The sequence below is a fragment of the Plectropomus leopardus genome, chromosome 20, assembly GCF_026936395.1.
Source record: "Plectropomus leopardus strain MGB_pleo_1.0 chromosome 20, ASM2693639v1, whole genome shotgun sequence".
Taxonomy (NCBI): Eukaryota; Metazoa; Chordata; class Actinopteri; order Perciformes; family Serranidae; genus Plectropomus; species Plectropomus leopardus.
Window position 1 is genome coordinate 28447730 of NC_142195.1, and position 15663 is coordinate 28463392.

Consider the following 15663-nt stretch of genomic DNA (forward strand, 5'->3'; position numbering starts at 1 on the left):
CTGTGATGCAACGTGTCCTTGCCCTCTCCTCTAACCTCGCAGGGATTGTTTCTCTCGGCGCTCCTCCCTCGTGATTTTAAGCTGCAATGAGACTTTTTCATTTGTCAGCATTCCCACTGTTTGTCTGCGGACATCAGACGTGATCTGCAGAGCTGTGCAGCCGATAAAACACGGCAGGATGAGGTTCATCCACCTCAACTGTTAACGTGTTCACTCACCAAAATTTACAGTCAACAACACTGATTCGATTTCCTCCAAAAATATTTGGAAAGAAGGCAAAAAGCAACTTCACAAGAAAAGGCCCCCAAATTACAAAGAAATTAATATAACGTTACAAGAAAAGAAGCATGAAAAAAGAAAAGATGGAAAAAGTTAAAAATGAAAGAAACTAGAAAATTACCTCAAGAAAGTGCTAAAAATAAAATTAATTAAAAAAAATTCTTTAGCATAATTTTAAATATATAATTATAAGAAGTATGAGTTTTCTGGAAAATTTTCCCCTATTTTTTGATAAAATCAAATCATCTCCCACAGCTTTTTCCCATGTTTTCAAATTAATTCTCTGATTTTTTTTGGCTAAAAAATTAATCTATTAATTGAAAAAATAAGTAATACAAAGATTCAACGGTAATGAAAAAAAAACTTGCAGCCATGTTATGAATCAACATATATTTGATCTGTTTTCTTATTGTTGTTTTGTCTAATTATAGTTGGAAATTGGGAATTTTATTTTTGCATTATTTTCACCGCCTCCTGTCATGTTCAAATATTGGTCCAACCATGAGAAGCAACATGTGACTTTATATTGAAAAGCTCTGTTCAGATAAAGTTTATTTTCGATAATGTTACTGTTAATCTAAAAGCTTTTTCATACATCTGAACAGAGACCATTTCCTGCCGTGTCAGCGTGCCTCATTTGCATCTGAGCATGTGCAGAAGAGTTTGAGGATCAAGGTGGGTTACAGTTGAGTTGGCGTGCGGTCCCTTACCTGGCAGTCCTGTTTTAGCATCAGCCGGGGGAGCAGCTCTGCAGCAGCGTGGGTTTGATTATTCTCCGTCAGGCCGGCCGGTGTGGGCGGCAGCGAGTCTGCTGAACTGGGAGAGATGCACTCTGAAAATGTGACTTTGTGACATTATCACTCTGTCGAATAAAAGCTCAACGGGCAACGGTGGAGGAAAGAGTCACATCCTTTTCTGAGGTACAAGTACTGTGAAAATACTCTGGTGCAAGTAAAAGTCCTGCTTTGAAAATGTCCCTTCAGTAAAAGCATAATCAGGGAAATCACCTGAAACCTGAAAGTGAGCAAAAGGAAAAAAGAGAAAAAGTTAAAAAAGAGAAAATTACCGTAAGAAAGTGCTAATGGTAATAAATGAAAAAAATATAGCTTAATTTAAAATGCATAATTATAAGAATTATTAATAGATGTTTCTGGACTTTTTCAAAAAAAAAAAATCAGACAATTTCCCGGCAGCTTTTTCATATGTTTTCAAATTCATTTCCTGATATTTTTTAGACGAAATAATGAATGAATTAACTGAAAAAGTAAAAAACAGATTGAACAATAATGAAAAAAAGTTCATGTGCTGTGTTTTAAGTAGCACAAAAGGCATTTTTTTCTAATTTTGTTTTGTTTACTTCTTCCCTATTTTCAGGTAATTTACCTGTAACATTTTAGTAATTACTGCTATTTTTCAGGCCATTTGCTGTTGTTGCTCATTGCCCTCTTTTTTTTTTTTTTTAAGAAACCAAGGCAATTTGCTGAGGTTTCAAAGCTGTCAGATAAAAGTAGTGCAGTAAAAGTACAATATATGCCTCTGAGATGTGGTGGAGCAGAGAATACTCATGTAGAGTGAAAGTACTTTAAATGTGTAAAAGTACTTGTTTACGTTGCCCCCCTGTGATCAGGTCACAGCAGAGTCGGTTAGACTTCATCACAGTAAACTGACACTAAGCTGCCTAACAGATTAGACCCACATCGTCTCTGTGTGACTCTGTGTCTTTTGATGCTGTGATACATCTTATCTGTTACATGACGTCCACGAGGGTTGCATGTTTATGACCCTGAACACACACACGGACCACCGAACACACACACACACACACGCACACACACAGACCTCCACCCGACCCTGTGACTACAGGCTGGAGGAGGTGGAGGTCACGGGGAGTTTAGCAACGCTTCGTCCCCCCAAAATCAGCCACCGCATCATCCACAGTCAACAGAAGTGAAAGATCTGTGGCAGCTTAGCTCAAACACACACACACACACACACAAACACACACACACTGAAACACACTCTGACATCTGTTTGTGCGTTCAGGCTGGATGGCAGTTTCAAAACAAGCTCACATCTTCTGAAGCGTATCAGCACTTTACAGAAATAGAAACTTCTGCTTTTGTCCACCTTTCAAGTGTGTGTGTGTGTGTGTGTGTGTGACTGTGAGAACTTGGGTGTGTGTGTGCATGTGTGTGTGGAAAGTGAGACTCAAAAACATCTCTGTAACAAACACCACTGTTTGTCCAATATCATTGTAAGAAAAACAATATTTATGTTAATCTTAAAGCTGCGCACCACTTCTGATTTCACTCTACAGAGATATGGATATTATATATATTTCCTGGGAAATTATTATTATTTTTATTAATTTCAGAGTAAATATACCATAGAAGGACATTAGAAATGCAGAGCATAAAACTACAGCAAAAAAAAAAAGAAAAAAGGAAAGTAAAAGGTGACAAGGAAACGAGATTATTAGATATTATCCAAAAAACAAGAAAAAAATGTCCTGTAAATTCAATTCAATTCTCTTTTAATAATATATTTAAAATGATGTCACAAAACAAAAACACGTGTCAATTGTTTTAGCACTTTCTCAATATCATTTTTTGTTTTGTTTTATGTTTTTTGTTTTCTTATTTTTACGTGATTTTCTTGTAACTTCTTATATACATTAAGTGAAAAGGGTGAAAAATGTAAAGTTCCACACATATATTTATAAATGAGTTTTGTTTAGACATAATAATAATAATAATAATAATAATAATAATAATAATAATAATAATAATAATAATAATATCCTTTAAATTAAAAAATGGATGTCATGTGACTCGTGCACACCTGCCTCTGACACCCCTCCACGCGCTCCTGCGCACCTGCACACTGATTGGGGGCGTTCCTCCTCGGCTCGTGCGCTCCTGTGCGGCGCAGACAGCGGCAGCGCGCGCGGCTGGCTGGCTGCAGCGACCTGTCTCTTTAAATTGGTGTCAAAGCCGATTAGCGCTGATCTCCGCCGTGATTCTGTTTTCACCGTCTGTTCCTTCGGTCTATTTCTGTTTCTGCGCTGCTGCCGGGACTACAAGCGCTCGCGTTTTTGTTTTGTTTGTTTTTTACAGGCGCGTGGAGAAACATCAGCGTCGCGAGCGCTTTGGTAACTCCTCGCCAAAGTTTGGATCATGGAGGCGTCGTGAAGTGTCTCCCGCGGCTCTGCTCGGTGCGGAAGCCGACTTTGGAGCTCCGGTCTGGGCTGGTGAGTGATGTGCGCCTCGCCGCGGACTCTCCAACTTTCCCTACCATGATAAACCCAGATTACCTCCCTCTGCTGACGCGCGCGCCCACCGCTTTTTCTCTGCTCGTAGCGGCGCCGACACACCACCGGGAGCGGTGATGTGACGCCTCGGGTTGCTGACTGAAAGTTGAGATTACAAACCTCCCCAGGTGGACATAAAATGCAGAAGGGCGTGCGGTACAATGAGGGCCACGCGCTCTATCTGTCGGTGGTGGCGCGTAAAGAGGGCTCGCGGCGCGGGTTCCTGAGCAAGAAGACCACGGAGAACAGCCGCTGGACCGAGAAGTACTTCGCGCTTTACCAGAATGTGCTCTTCTACTTCGAGAACGACCAGAGCACGAGGCCATCCGGGATTTACCTGCTGGAGGGATGCACGTGCGAGCGGGCACCTGCACCCAAAGTGTCCGCCATCAGCAAGGAGCCCATGGAGAAACAGCAGGTGAGTCCCGCTGAACTCTGATGGGAGAGGCAGCAGACATCCCAGTTAGACCAGTTAAAAGTTTCCACACACTTCAGAGGCTGCTGTTGAATTTAATGTTACATTTTTTTTCATTAACTTTACATCTGTAGCGTCTTTTTGGATCATTTTCCGCTCATATATGCATTAATGTGTCCTAATTTTACCTTTTTTAAACTGTGTTTACTCCACATGCATAGTGAAAAAAAAATCAGCACAATCTCAGCTGCAAGTCTGACTTCTTATGTCGAAATTAAACTATAAAGCTGCCAGGGACCCTAAATACGTGCACAAATATAGCTTTACTATCTATACGCGCAAATACAGCAGAATATTGTAAGAAATAAAACAGTCATTCTGTTTATTTACATGTAAAGTAACTAGTTTTTAACGTCTTTTGGTGACAATCTGCAAAACAACATAAATCACTGATATGAATAATTCAGTTAAAAAGAAAGTTTTTTTTGGATATAACTTGTCTTTATGATATATAAAGTTATATTACTATGAATAAAATGTGCTCACAGGGATAATTACTAATTAGTCTTTTAAACTGTTATTACTCCACATGTTTGATATCTTTTTTTAAGCACAAACTGAGCTGCAAATCTGACTTCATATTTTCACAATTTAACAAAATATAAAGCTGCCAGTAACCCAGAATACATGCAAAATGACAAAGGTAAAAACGTACAAGTCTTTGGTGATATGACTTAAAATAATACAACAGATCAGTTAAAGAGTGTAGAAAATCTAGTTCTACTCTTTTTGCATTTAAACAGCGAACTGTAATTCAGCCTATTTACATGTAAAGTGATTTTTATTCCAACTTGGTAAAAGACTGCATGGCATAATAAATCACAAACTAATAATTCAATTTAAGTTTCATCACTATAAATAAAATATGCTCAGTATTCACAGATGAATTGAGGGACTTTTTTGTTTGTGAAATATTTAAACCAGAGCTGACATGATTGACAGGAATTGATAAAAAGTTTTGATTCAACATTTGCTGAAAGCATCTAAACAAAGTTTTATGTTGGAGTTTGTTTTATTCCAAATTCTTTATATTGACAGAAAGATTTTAATTGTTATTGTAGATATATCAGTTCAAAATATCTGTTAATAATCGGTATTGGTATCGGTCAACCACATGTCCACACAAACACATATGCACACCTTATTAAATAACGTGAGCAAAGTATTGACATGCAATATGTGAATTAATAAAAAAGGTTATTATATCAACCAAACGTTTACTTTGGTTCACCGTGTTTCTGCATATACTGTATCTTGGCAACTTGTGTAGCAACATTTTGGCCAACTTTCCGAGCTATAGCTTTGACTTGAGGTCGTGTCCACGTGAACTCATTTTTCCGATACTATGATAGCTTTTGGATGCAACCAAAACAGGACGAGGATAGCAGGACGCAATTTGGTTTTCTTTGTGACGGCGGCGCCAACAACAACAACCATTGGAAATGTTTGGGGGACAAGTTGTAAAGTTTTTCCACTTGAGTCTAAAAGTCAGGAAATAGTAAAAAGGGCCTGTTGCGTTCCCAGAGCTCGTGGTGACGCCTTCAAATGCCCCAAAAACCCAAATATTAAGTTTTTTATCAAAGAGGATGAAGACGATCAGAAAATCATCACATCTGAAAAACTGTAACCTGTGAATGTTTGTTATTTTTGCTTAAAATAAAAATAACTGCCGTTTAACTCTGTCCACTGATGAATCGGCTCTGAGCTCTGAATTCAAAGTCCAAATTTTGTTTAAATTGACTTCTGACGTACAGAATGCATCAAAAGGAATAATTCTCTGTACTTGTATCATCTGTGCCTCTATGTGATATCCTGAACTCTGTAATGTGTTGAAAATAACATTTCTAGAGCGTATCCAGAGTAATCCGGTAAACAAAGAGCCTGATGCGATCGATGTTTTATTGGAAACAGAGTTAGCCCTTATGAGAATATTTGTTCTGTAAAAGCTCATTTTAAATGACCCATATTCCTGTTTCGGGTGCTGAAGGGTCTGAAGATGTGTTTCATCCCATCAGCAGCTGCTGTCGACGTAACCCAGCGGTTATTATGTAAAACATAAAAACTCGTTTTCTCCTCCACACTCAGTCCGCAGAGCCTGCACGGATACAGATTATTATATTAGTTAAATTGACTCTCATGGTTAGCAGGTAATCCGTCACGCCTCATTGGACACACAGTCATGACTTCCAGAGGCAGAAAAAAAACCAGACATGTTGCATTCACAGCTTTAATTTGTAACAATTAATGCGCTCACACGCTTCAGCGGGCGAAATCTGCTAATATGCACGAGGTGACTCGACGATCGCCAGCTTAGTTGTGAAAACAAATGTTGGCATTGTACATTTCTGCAGAACATGGACATGTTGCATAGGTACATTTCATACTCGGGGTTGACGGATATTGTTTTTTCAGGGTTGATACGATACCGATTATTAGTACTTAATAGTGTTTCACAGTATACCGATACTAGGAAAGTATTGTGGTACCCAGCTGTTCAAAACGATACGATACCACTTTTTATTAATACCAATACTTTATGAATGACAGCTTTTAGTAAGAGCCATGTTTTTACGCTTTCAGTGAGGGTGTGTGTGTGTGTGTGTGTGTGTGTGTGTGTGTGTGTGTGGGGGTGTGTGTGTGTGTGTGTGTGTGTGTGTGTGTGTGTGTGTGTGTGTACGTGCGTGCGCATGTGCTGTTCTGAGCTGTGCTCTCAATCCCACCGGGCGTTGTGGGCATGCCAAACATTTGCTTGCTTTTATGGTTAGACGCAGAGCGAGAGTCGTGGCTACTAACCTTTCAGATGCTCATCTTGCCGACCGTCCACGGCTTGTTGGCAAAGCAGACGCACAAAGTGAAAATCGTATTATTCGTTTACACCGCCGACAGTCTGGCGGATCCCACGTAAACCAAAAAGCACGTGTCTAAAAGATCAAAGCATCTCGCCGTCAGACACGCCCACTTGATTAATGAATCCAAAGATCGACAGGTTGGTTTTCGAATGTGATAAATACACAATTAAACGCCCCCATAAATATATACGGAGCGTTCAGGAGGTGTATTTTGTAGTTTGTGTTGACTCTACTTTAGTGCACCGCTGTAACGTGCAGGCTAATAATTTTAGTTTGAGCTCTTAGAGCCTGATCACAAAAAGACAGACTTACACTTACTGTCATTTGTATGTATTGTTTTTATAAACTATCAAACTGAATTATTAAACTACTGAAACTAACATTAGCATAATTTATATATCTCACAAACACGTGTCAGCAAAATGTGCAACTACCCAGCTGAGGCAGCGTTACCCTCCAGCTGTGTTTAAAAACATCACAAACTGTGACAAAAAATGCAAAAAGAGTGAACAGAGCAGTAGCTAAATTAATCAGGTGCCTATAATTCATTCAATAAATCCTGCAGTATAATGCATAATAGCACCCTCTTGTGTGTAGTTTAAATATAGCACTTTGTTGACTTTGCAAGAAAAAACTGAAACCTAAATGCAAGATTTCCATTAAAAGTTAATTTCTACAATAATAATGTTAAAAACTGATAATAAAACAGCTGAAAGGTAGTTTCAATACCTCTCCTCTGCCGTCCCCCTTTAAAGCCTGTCACTTCTGTCAGGACTCTCATTTCATCGTTTTTTTAAGCCAAAACATATTTTCCTAAATTTCACAGTGTTTTTTGTGTGTAAAATTGAAGGTTAAAGAACCGTAAAGTCGGAACATATGAAACATACAAATGTTACGTATCTGTGGTTTGGAAAAATGTACAGTGCCAGCATTTATTCTGATGATTGGCGTTGCGATTGCTGTAGTTAAATTAATAAACTCAGTCTGCTGAAATCACTTGACACGTGTACATTTAGGCTTAAATGTCTGTTTTTATTGTAAGTTTTTTGTTCATATTTTGGACATTTTTTCCACATTGTGTGGAAAAAGGGGATCATCACCATTAATAGTTTCTCTAGGCTCCTCCAGACAGCACTGACAGTTTATTCTACACGTCTTTGTCACAATTCTTTAAAAAAAACAATTTTTAAAAAAAAAAACACATTTAAATATTTACCTAACCATATGTGTTAGCGTAAAAATATCTACCTAAACTATATATAATATGTATTTCTCATTAACATTGGTATCAGCCTCAGGAATCCAGCCAGACTTGAAAAGCAACACAGTTTTCCCACAAAATAAATATTATTTATAATTTCTAATAATGTATTATGTAATATCTTATGTAATATGGCTTTAAACAACTTCCCTTTTTATTGTTGTTGAGGAGAGGAGACAGGAGAGCTTCGGTTATTTTTTCTTGCCCCATAGTTATATATAATTTCAGGCTCCCCCTGTGAGATCTGTTATATAAAAAAAGAAATTAAATATTTTTGGTTTTCACCGCGGATCATAAAGGTGCGGCTGCCTCCGCAGTGTCGAGAGGACAACGACTCTGTGTCTGTATCTGAGCGTTACTCTCTATATGGACCTGAATTCTTTATACCTGCAGGTGTTTTTGTGTCCTGGTTGTTTTTCACCTCTGACGTCCTGTCTGCTGTTCATCTGTGCATTCCCAACAGTCCCAGCACTCCCAGTATAGAGCAAACACTGTTTTATCTGCAGAGTCAGTATTTGTCCTTTACTTTCGCAGTTTACCTGCAGCCAACACCTGAGTCCGTTTTCCTGCAGAGAAACGCTCAACGTGGCAGCTGTCTGCACATTAACCCTTAGCTACCGCATTTATGCACGTTTCTTTCTTAATTTCTTGATGATTTCGGCTGTGTTCATGCATGTGGCATACATTTTGGCAACATTGCATGTTTTTGTTAATCTTTGAATTTGCAGCTCAGCTCCTACAATAAGTCTAAAATACACTGTGGAAACTAAATAGTTACATTCAGACTGTTCAGGTCCAAAAATGCTCCATTGAAACCCATTCAAACTGACATTTTTGATCCCACAGCCATCAGAGCAGAAAAACAGGACTTGTATTATTTCTGGGTGTCATTCTGGGCTTTTGACTCTGAATTTGTCATTTTGACTATTTTCCACCTGATGAGGTCATTTTGACCATATTTGGCATATGGAGGAAATACATGCTATTTCCACTGCAAATTTGCTTCTCAGGTTGTCGTGTATGAAAAACTTCTGTAGTTTCGCAGCTTCTGTAGTTTGGTGGTTGTGTTGTCTCTTTGCATGTTTGTCTAACAGCTCACCTGTGAATCCTGTCAGATATTTTGTTAGCAGGATGCAGAGGAGGACTCAACTCTGTCAGCAATACTGTAACATGCACACACACACACACACACACACACACACACACACACACACACACACACACACACACAGCAGTTTGTGTGTGATCTAGTTTGGTCTCTTTATCGTCATGATTCACAGCAGAGCACGCATCATCTGACGAGTAATTCCTAAATCCTGTTTGTGCAAAAAAGTTTTTTTTGCTTTTGTTTTACCACAAAAATCGTGCTTAGTACGCGACAGTGCAGCCAGCCGTAGGCGCGTTTCCGTTACAGATCTGTAAACTTGTCAGTGCTGTTTAGAAAATGAAGATGTTACAGTAACACAAAGTATTCAGATTTATTTTGAGCTGCAACTAACAAATGCCGCGGACAGCGGCCATCACAAGCACCAAAAGTCTGACGTGAAGTCCTCAAATTGTTGTTTTTATTATTTAACCTACGCTCCCAAACTCAATCATATTCAATTAAAAAAATATATATATATAAATATTGTCACATTTGAGAAACTGGAAGCAGTAAATATTTGAGTTTTTTTCCTTAATAAATTAGTTTGATTATCAGAAATCTTGTCTGTAAATTTTCGGTTAAATTACCTGCATATCTCAGAGTCAGGTATAATAATTAATCGATGATTGATAAATCATTTTTTTAGGAATTGGATTGAATTTGAAATTTAATCGATTTATTGATAGGCTATGAAATGTGGTTGAAATATATGCAAAAAGTTGCTGTGAGCTTTGGCTGAAGATTTATTTTATTTTTCATATTTTTTTCCAAATAACTATTATTCAGTTGTTAATTTTACAGATTAATTGATTAAAGAAAAATCCTTAGAGTTTGCTTATTCAGAATACTTTTTTTCAATTGATTGATCAAAAATCTGAAGGCAGACGTTTCTGTTTCCCGCTGATACAGGTCATCAGTCCATTGTGTCTTGATCACTAACAGACTGTGTCTCTGTTACTGTGTCTGTCTCACACAAACTGAAGATAAAGACAGAGACAGAGGACAGTTAAGCTGCGGTGTGACAGCTTTGCATTCGAGCCACGGGGGGCGGTTTGTTTGTGTCTCCTGTTTACTCCTCACTGCTGAGCGTGCACGCTGCAGCCGGAGGGAAACCCTGCAAAGTAGCAAAGCAATGAACTTTTTTACAAGAAGAAGATTATGAAATCAACAGGAGAGAAAAAAAGGCCAATTAGACTTAAAGGCATTACAGATTTGCACAAAAGCAATATTTTCGAAATGTCAATAAAACACAATTGCGAGATAATAATAACTTTTTAACAACAGTTGTTTACAAAGTGCTTTGACAGACAAAGCAACGGCAGGAACTCAGGGAAAACCAAAAATAAACATCAACAAACATGTCAAACAGAGAAAAGTGTAGACGCCGGAACAAAATGCGTACGCAAAAATAAATAAAACGGCCAGATCACAAATCACGATCCACTGAGTGATGTTCTGCGACTTCTCCTCTGGTGATAACATCCCCGTAACCATGGCGATGGATGTTTAAAACATTAGCAGCTTTATTTCTATTGCAGCCACCAAACTAGCCGTCATTATTTACAGTCCAAGGCCACGTAGGCGTGTTATGGGAGCATTAATATAAAGGCGAGCTCCTCATACGTGGTAGTGGCCACGTATGAGGGATTTCTGGGAGCTGATAGTCCACGATTTCACAGAGGAATTGTGGATTCAAAACTTCCAGATGATTTGCTCAACAGAGTTATGTGATGCGATAACCGCTCGTGTAGCTCCCGCTGCATCATGAGGGAGCCGGGTCATACAGATAAGCACATAGACATAGCACCATGTGACCTAGAAAAGACTAAAAAAAAGTGTTTCCACTGCAGTTTTGCAAAATATACCTCATGCCAGCATAAAAACTTTTTGTGCAATAAATGTTTTTTCTAAATTTACCTCTTTACATTAATTAAGAAAAAGCACATTTTGTGTGCCGAGTGATAGGATACGAGTTTGTGTGATATTAAAACGGGCCCTAAAGGGTTAAATGGAGCCTTTGTTGCAGTGATATAGTGACGTAGCTCCTCACGTTTGGAGAGTGGTTTGTGTCAGCAGAAGCTCGTCTAACTTCCAGACTAAAAGTAACAGGACACAAAGGTTGTCGTTGTTCGAGCAGCTTTTTAACAGAACATCAAAGCTCTCTGCACGATGATGACTGGGATCATTTCATGTCCGCTCTGTGCACAGATATTACATGAATTATTCAGCGGCCTGATTCGTTTTCATTAGAACCGCGATCACTTCATTCATCTCAATATGCTCTTTGTTGTTGTCAGCGAAAGTCAAGATCTCCTTTTTAAGTTGCTTTTATCTTTTTTATTTGCAGATGAATTTCAAGCTTTACCTTCTTTAAGAGATGAATTGTTAGTTATGGAAACAAATTAAAGCCATTGGTCCATTAATTTGAATCTACAGGAAAAAAAAACTGAAATTAATTGCTACTAAACACTTAATTGTAAGATTTAAAGCACAGATTGTATTTTGATTTGTTAATTTATATCCCTTCAGTTCTGCTTTGCAGGTTAGAGACCTCATTATAAAGTGTTTTTATTGTTTGCAAAGTCAGTATTCATGGTTCAAAATTTTATTGCTCATATTCAACCTGAGTATAAAAAAAATCTTGTCGCTGAATTTAAGGATTGTTAGATATTCAAAGTTAGATATTTCAACACTATAAATTACATGAAAATGCCAATGTCACACTGTAAAAGTACTCGAGTTAAAGTCCTGCATTCAAAATTCTATTGGAGTAAAAGTACATACATACATCCAGCAAGTAAAAAATTACATACAGTAGAGTAAAAAAACGTTTTCTTGTAATGTTTTGGAGTAGAAGTATAATGCACTTGTGAAATACTGCAAAATTGTACTTGTGTAAATGTAAAGTTAGTTTTCACCACATGTGAAATTGTCATGATATCATTGGCTTCCAATATTAGTTCAAATGTTGTTTTGTTCTGAATAATAAGAATAAGAATAAGAATAAGAATAATAATAATAATACTAATAATAATTAATAATAATAACTTTACTTATTTAGCACCTTTAAAACAGAGTTTACAAAGAGCTGAGACAAAAATACGTTTCGACGTGGGTTAATAAGCTGAAGTGGCGAATGTGCTGTCGCTCATACAGCAAGCTGAATATGGACGAGAGAAAAATTGAATTTTTATGTCAAATAGAAACAGTCGAGGCGAACAGTGATGTTTGACACTTTCGTGTACATTTTTTACCTATTTTACGTTTGACTGTTTTGCTCTTGCAGTCATAGAAATCTGAATTAGAGTTTTTTAAACCGAATATTAAATTGTTTAAAGTGAGGAGTGAAGCTGGATTCTGACTGCAGACTTGTTGTAACGTCTGTGAGTTTGTGGCGAACATGTGGCGGTGCTCTGGGAGGCTGCTGTGCTCGACTAATAATAGCATCCTTGCTGGTCCTTTAGCCTGCAGTCACTGTCTGAATACCAAGTCAACACAACCACACACACACACACACACACACACACACACACACACACACACACACACACACACACACACACACACACACACACACACACACTCTACTACACACTGCTGGTACCTGTGCTATTTGTGGCCCACCTTTAACTGTACCCGGAGTGTTGCTTTTTTGAGTGGTTGGAATAAATGTGTGAAACATTTGAGATAAATTGACGTTAGTGTGTCAGAAAGTTGAGGTGTGTAAATGTCCCGAAGCCTGCTGGATATTTTAAATCCTGTGCAAACTACAGTTGACCCCTCTGTGTGTGTGTGTGTGTGTGTGTGTGTGTGTGTGTGTGTGTGTGTGTGTGTGTGTGTGTGTGTGTGTGTGTGTGTGTGTGTGTGTGTGTGTGTGTGTGTGTGTGTGTGTGTGTCAGTGGCTAAGTTTACATGTGCACTATGAATGTAGCTCCGTTTACAACAACGCAAAAACAGGTTGTTCTCTCACGCAGGCGTTTATCGGGGATTTCGGTCCCTCCCTTCACGCCGTGAAAACTATTTCAGGGATAAACGTAACAGAAAATCAATCAGACACTGCACAAAATATGACATAAGAAGTCAAAAAGAAACTACAGAAATGGCGATAAGCACGAATATGAACAACAGAGTGGGATAAATACATCGCTGGCTGCATGTCACGAAAACAGTTTCCAAGCTAGTGCTGGGCGATTTGGTTCTAAAATAATATTGCGATATTTAAAGGTAGGGCTGGGTGTTAAAACGATAAACAATATCAATCGTGAAGTAACTTTTTCTCGATTGAAATATGAGACTTTGGCGATAGAATGTCGATAAATGCATTCTAGCCAGACTTTGACTGCAGAACAGCCGAGTGTTTGACAGCCACAGCATTTCATCACGGCAGATCAAACAGCTGATGGTCCGACAGACAAACAGAGCGCAGCTTCTCCTCACAGCACCAAAGTGTCTGAAACAGACACATTTGCAGACGTGGAAAGTGACTTATTTAGACTACTTAGTGTTAGTTTCAGGGTTAATCATCCAGCGCGCTCGTCTTCTTATTTGTGTTTACTCACCGCTCTGTAGAAGAACACCTTTATGCGCAGGTGCGTCGTGTTTTTCGTCGTGACAGTGTTTTTGGTTGTTTTTGTGGATTTGTATACACGAGGATCGTTCTCACAGTGTTATCATATGAACACAGATTTAAAAAAAAAAAATGCAAACGAAAGACTTTAATTTTTACGGACATTCTCATCTAATTGGGCCTGAACAAAGAAAAAAAACCCTGAAAGTTTACCGTCATCATCACTAACGTTTTAGTTCTGTCTCATCAGGGAAAACAAACATACATTTAGTCGAAGTTTTTGTTATCAAAGATCTGTTTTTAGCTCCTCGGTGTCTCCACTTGGTCATTGAAAACTATACTTTGTTAGTTTTTGTCCTCTGCTGTCTGTAAGTAATGAAAAGACGGAGCGAACGCTGCAGACGCAGACTTCGCCGTCCTGCGTGTCGTGCTGTAAGTGATGCTCAGAGCCGGAGACGAGCTCACATCTGTGTCTGTGCGGACAGATGCGCTGGTGATTTTTGTGACTGGCCGTAGTGTGATGCTGAGTGCAGGGTTTATAAAGCTTCCTCTGTTTGTCCGTCTCACTCCCCGCCTGTCCATCCGTCCATCCGTCTGTCCGTCTCCTTCTCTCATTGTTATCCTCCAGCTTAAAGCAGGCTTGTGGCCGGGGAAGCCGCATTAGCAATGCGAGGAGCTGTACAAGCCCTGATGGTTATGTAAACCTTCCCCCACCCCCCCCACGACACACACACACACACACACACACACACACACACACACACACACACACACACACACACAAACAAGCCCTTAAGCCTCTCTCTGGTCCGTAGCCGGCACACGCTAGCAAGTGTCTCTCACCCGCTTATCGTTACATCATTACTACACAGGCCTACTTTCTCCCCGCGGACGCCTCGGAGGAAACTACATTGTCAGATACGATAATACAATGTGAAAAAAATGTGCAGAAACTTACAAACATCACTGTATTTTACTTTTTTGTTTCTCTTCAACTATAAAAACACACAAAAATATCTTTTTATTAGCAGAGAAATAACTGAAAATTGGATAATTTATTATATTATATATATATTTATTAATTTATAATTTTTTTTTTACTAACTTCTCTTTTTTAAAATTAAGTGTATTATATTAATGTATTACTTTAAAAATGGTCCTAATTTTCGGTTTAAGACCAACGTTTTAAGACTGCTGTTCATTCTGTTCATGCTCTGGAGTTTATTAGCAGCAAATATTATATAATGTGTTTGTGGCTCTTTTGTTGTGCTCACAATGTCTCCGCTGTTGTCTCTTTAGATTCTGGTGATAAGAGAATTTTTATTAATATATTTATGAAGTCATTACTGTCTGTGCTCATTAGAGGTCGAGCGATGGAGGATTTTTAAATAATGATTAATGTTGGAACGTGAAAAAGACGGTTTTTAAACAAGATATTTTGGAGTGATTTAGTATTTTTGCAGTACTCAAAATAATTTCTCCATTCTTCATAAAACATAAAAACTAGGTGAAAACCTTGTATGTGGAGCTGTACTGTTAATTACAAGCACTATTTTATATATATATATATATATATATATATATATATATATATATAAAATTTGGTTATTTATAGTGCAGCAGAACGATCAACGATCAATTATGACTTTGCTGCTTTGCATTTTGCTTTGCACTCATGCTCATCTTTAAGATGTATTTTCCTTAATTTTATACATTTTATACATTTTTATGCTTATTTTTTCATCAATTATGTCAGTGGCTTTTAGTTTATTTAT

General features: G+C 38.2%; 1 protein-coding gene across 3 annotated transcripts in view; it reads left to right on the plus strand.

Moving 5' to 3' along the window:
* Nucleotides 1-3108: 3108 nt before the first annotated feature.
* Nucleotides 3109-15663, plus strand: part of rasgrf2a (Ras protein-specific guanine nucleotide-releasing factor 2a) — a 38301-nt gene continuing 25746 nt past the window's right edge. For 2 of the 3 annotated variants that reach the window (XM_042509283.2, XM_088071085.1), the window contains exon 1: nt 3111-4007. In XM_042509283.2, coding sequence (XP_042365217.2) covers nt 3729-4007 — 279 coding nt within the window. In that variant the 5' untranslated portion in view covers nt 3111-3728. Of the gene's footprint in view, nt 4008-15663 lie in introns of all 3 variants that reach the window. The other variant, XM_088071084.1, reaches the window with a different exon arrangement.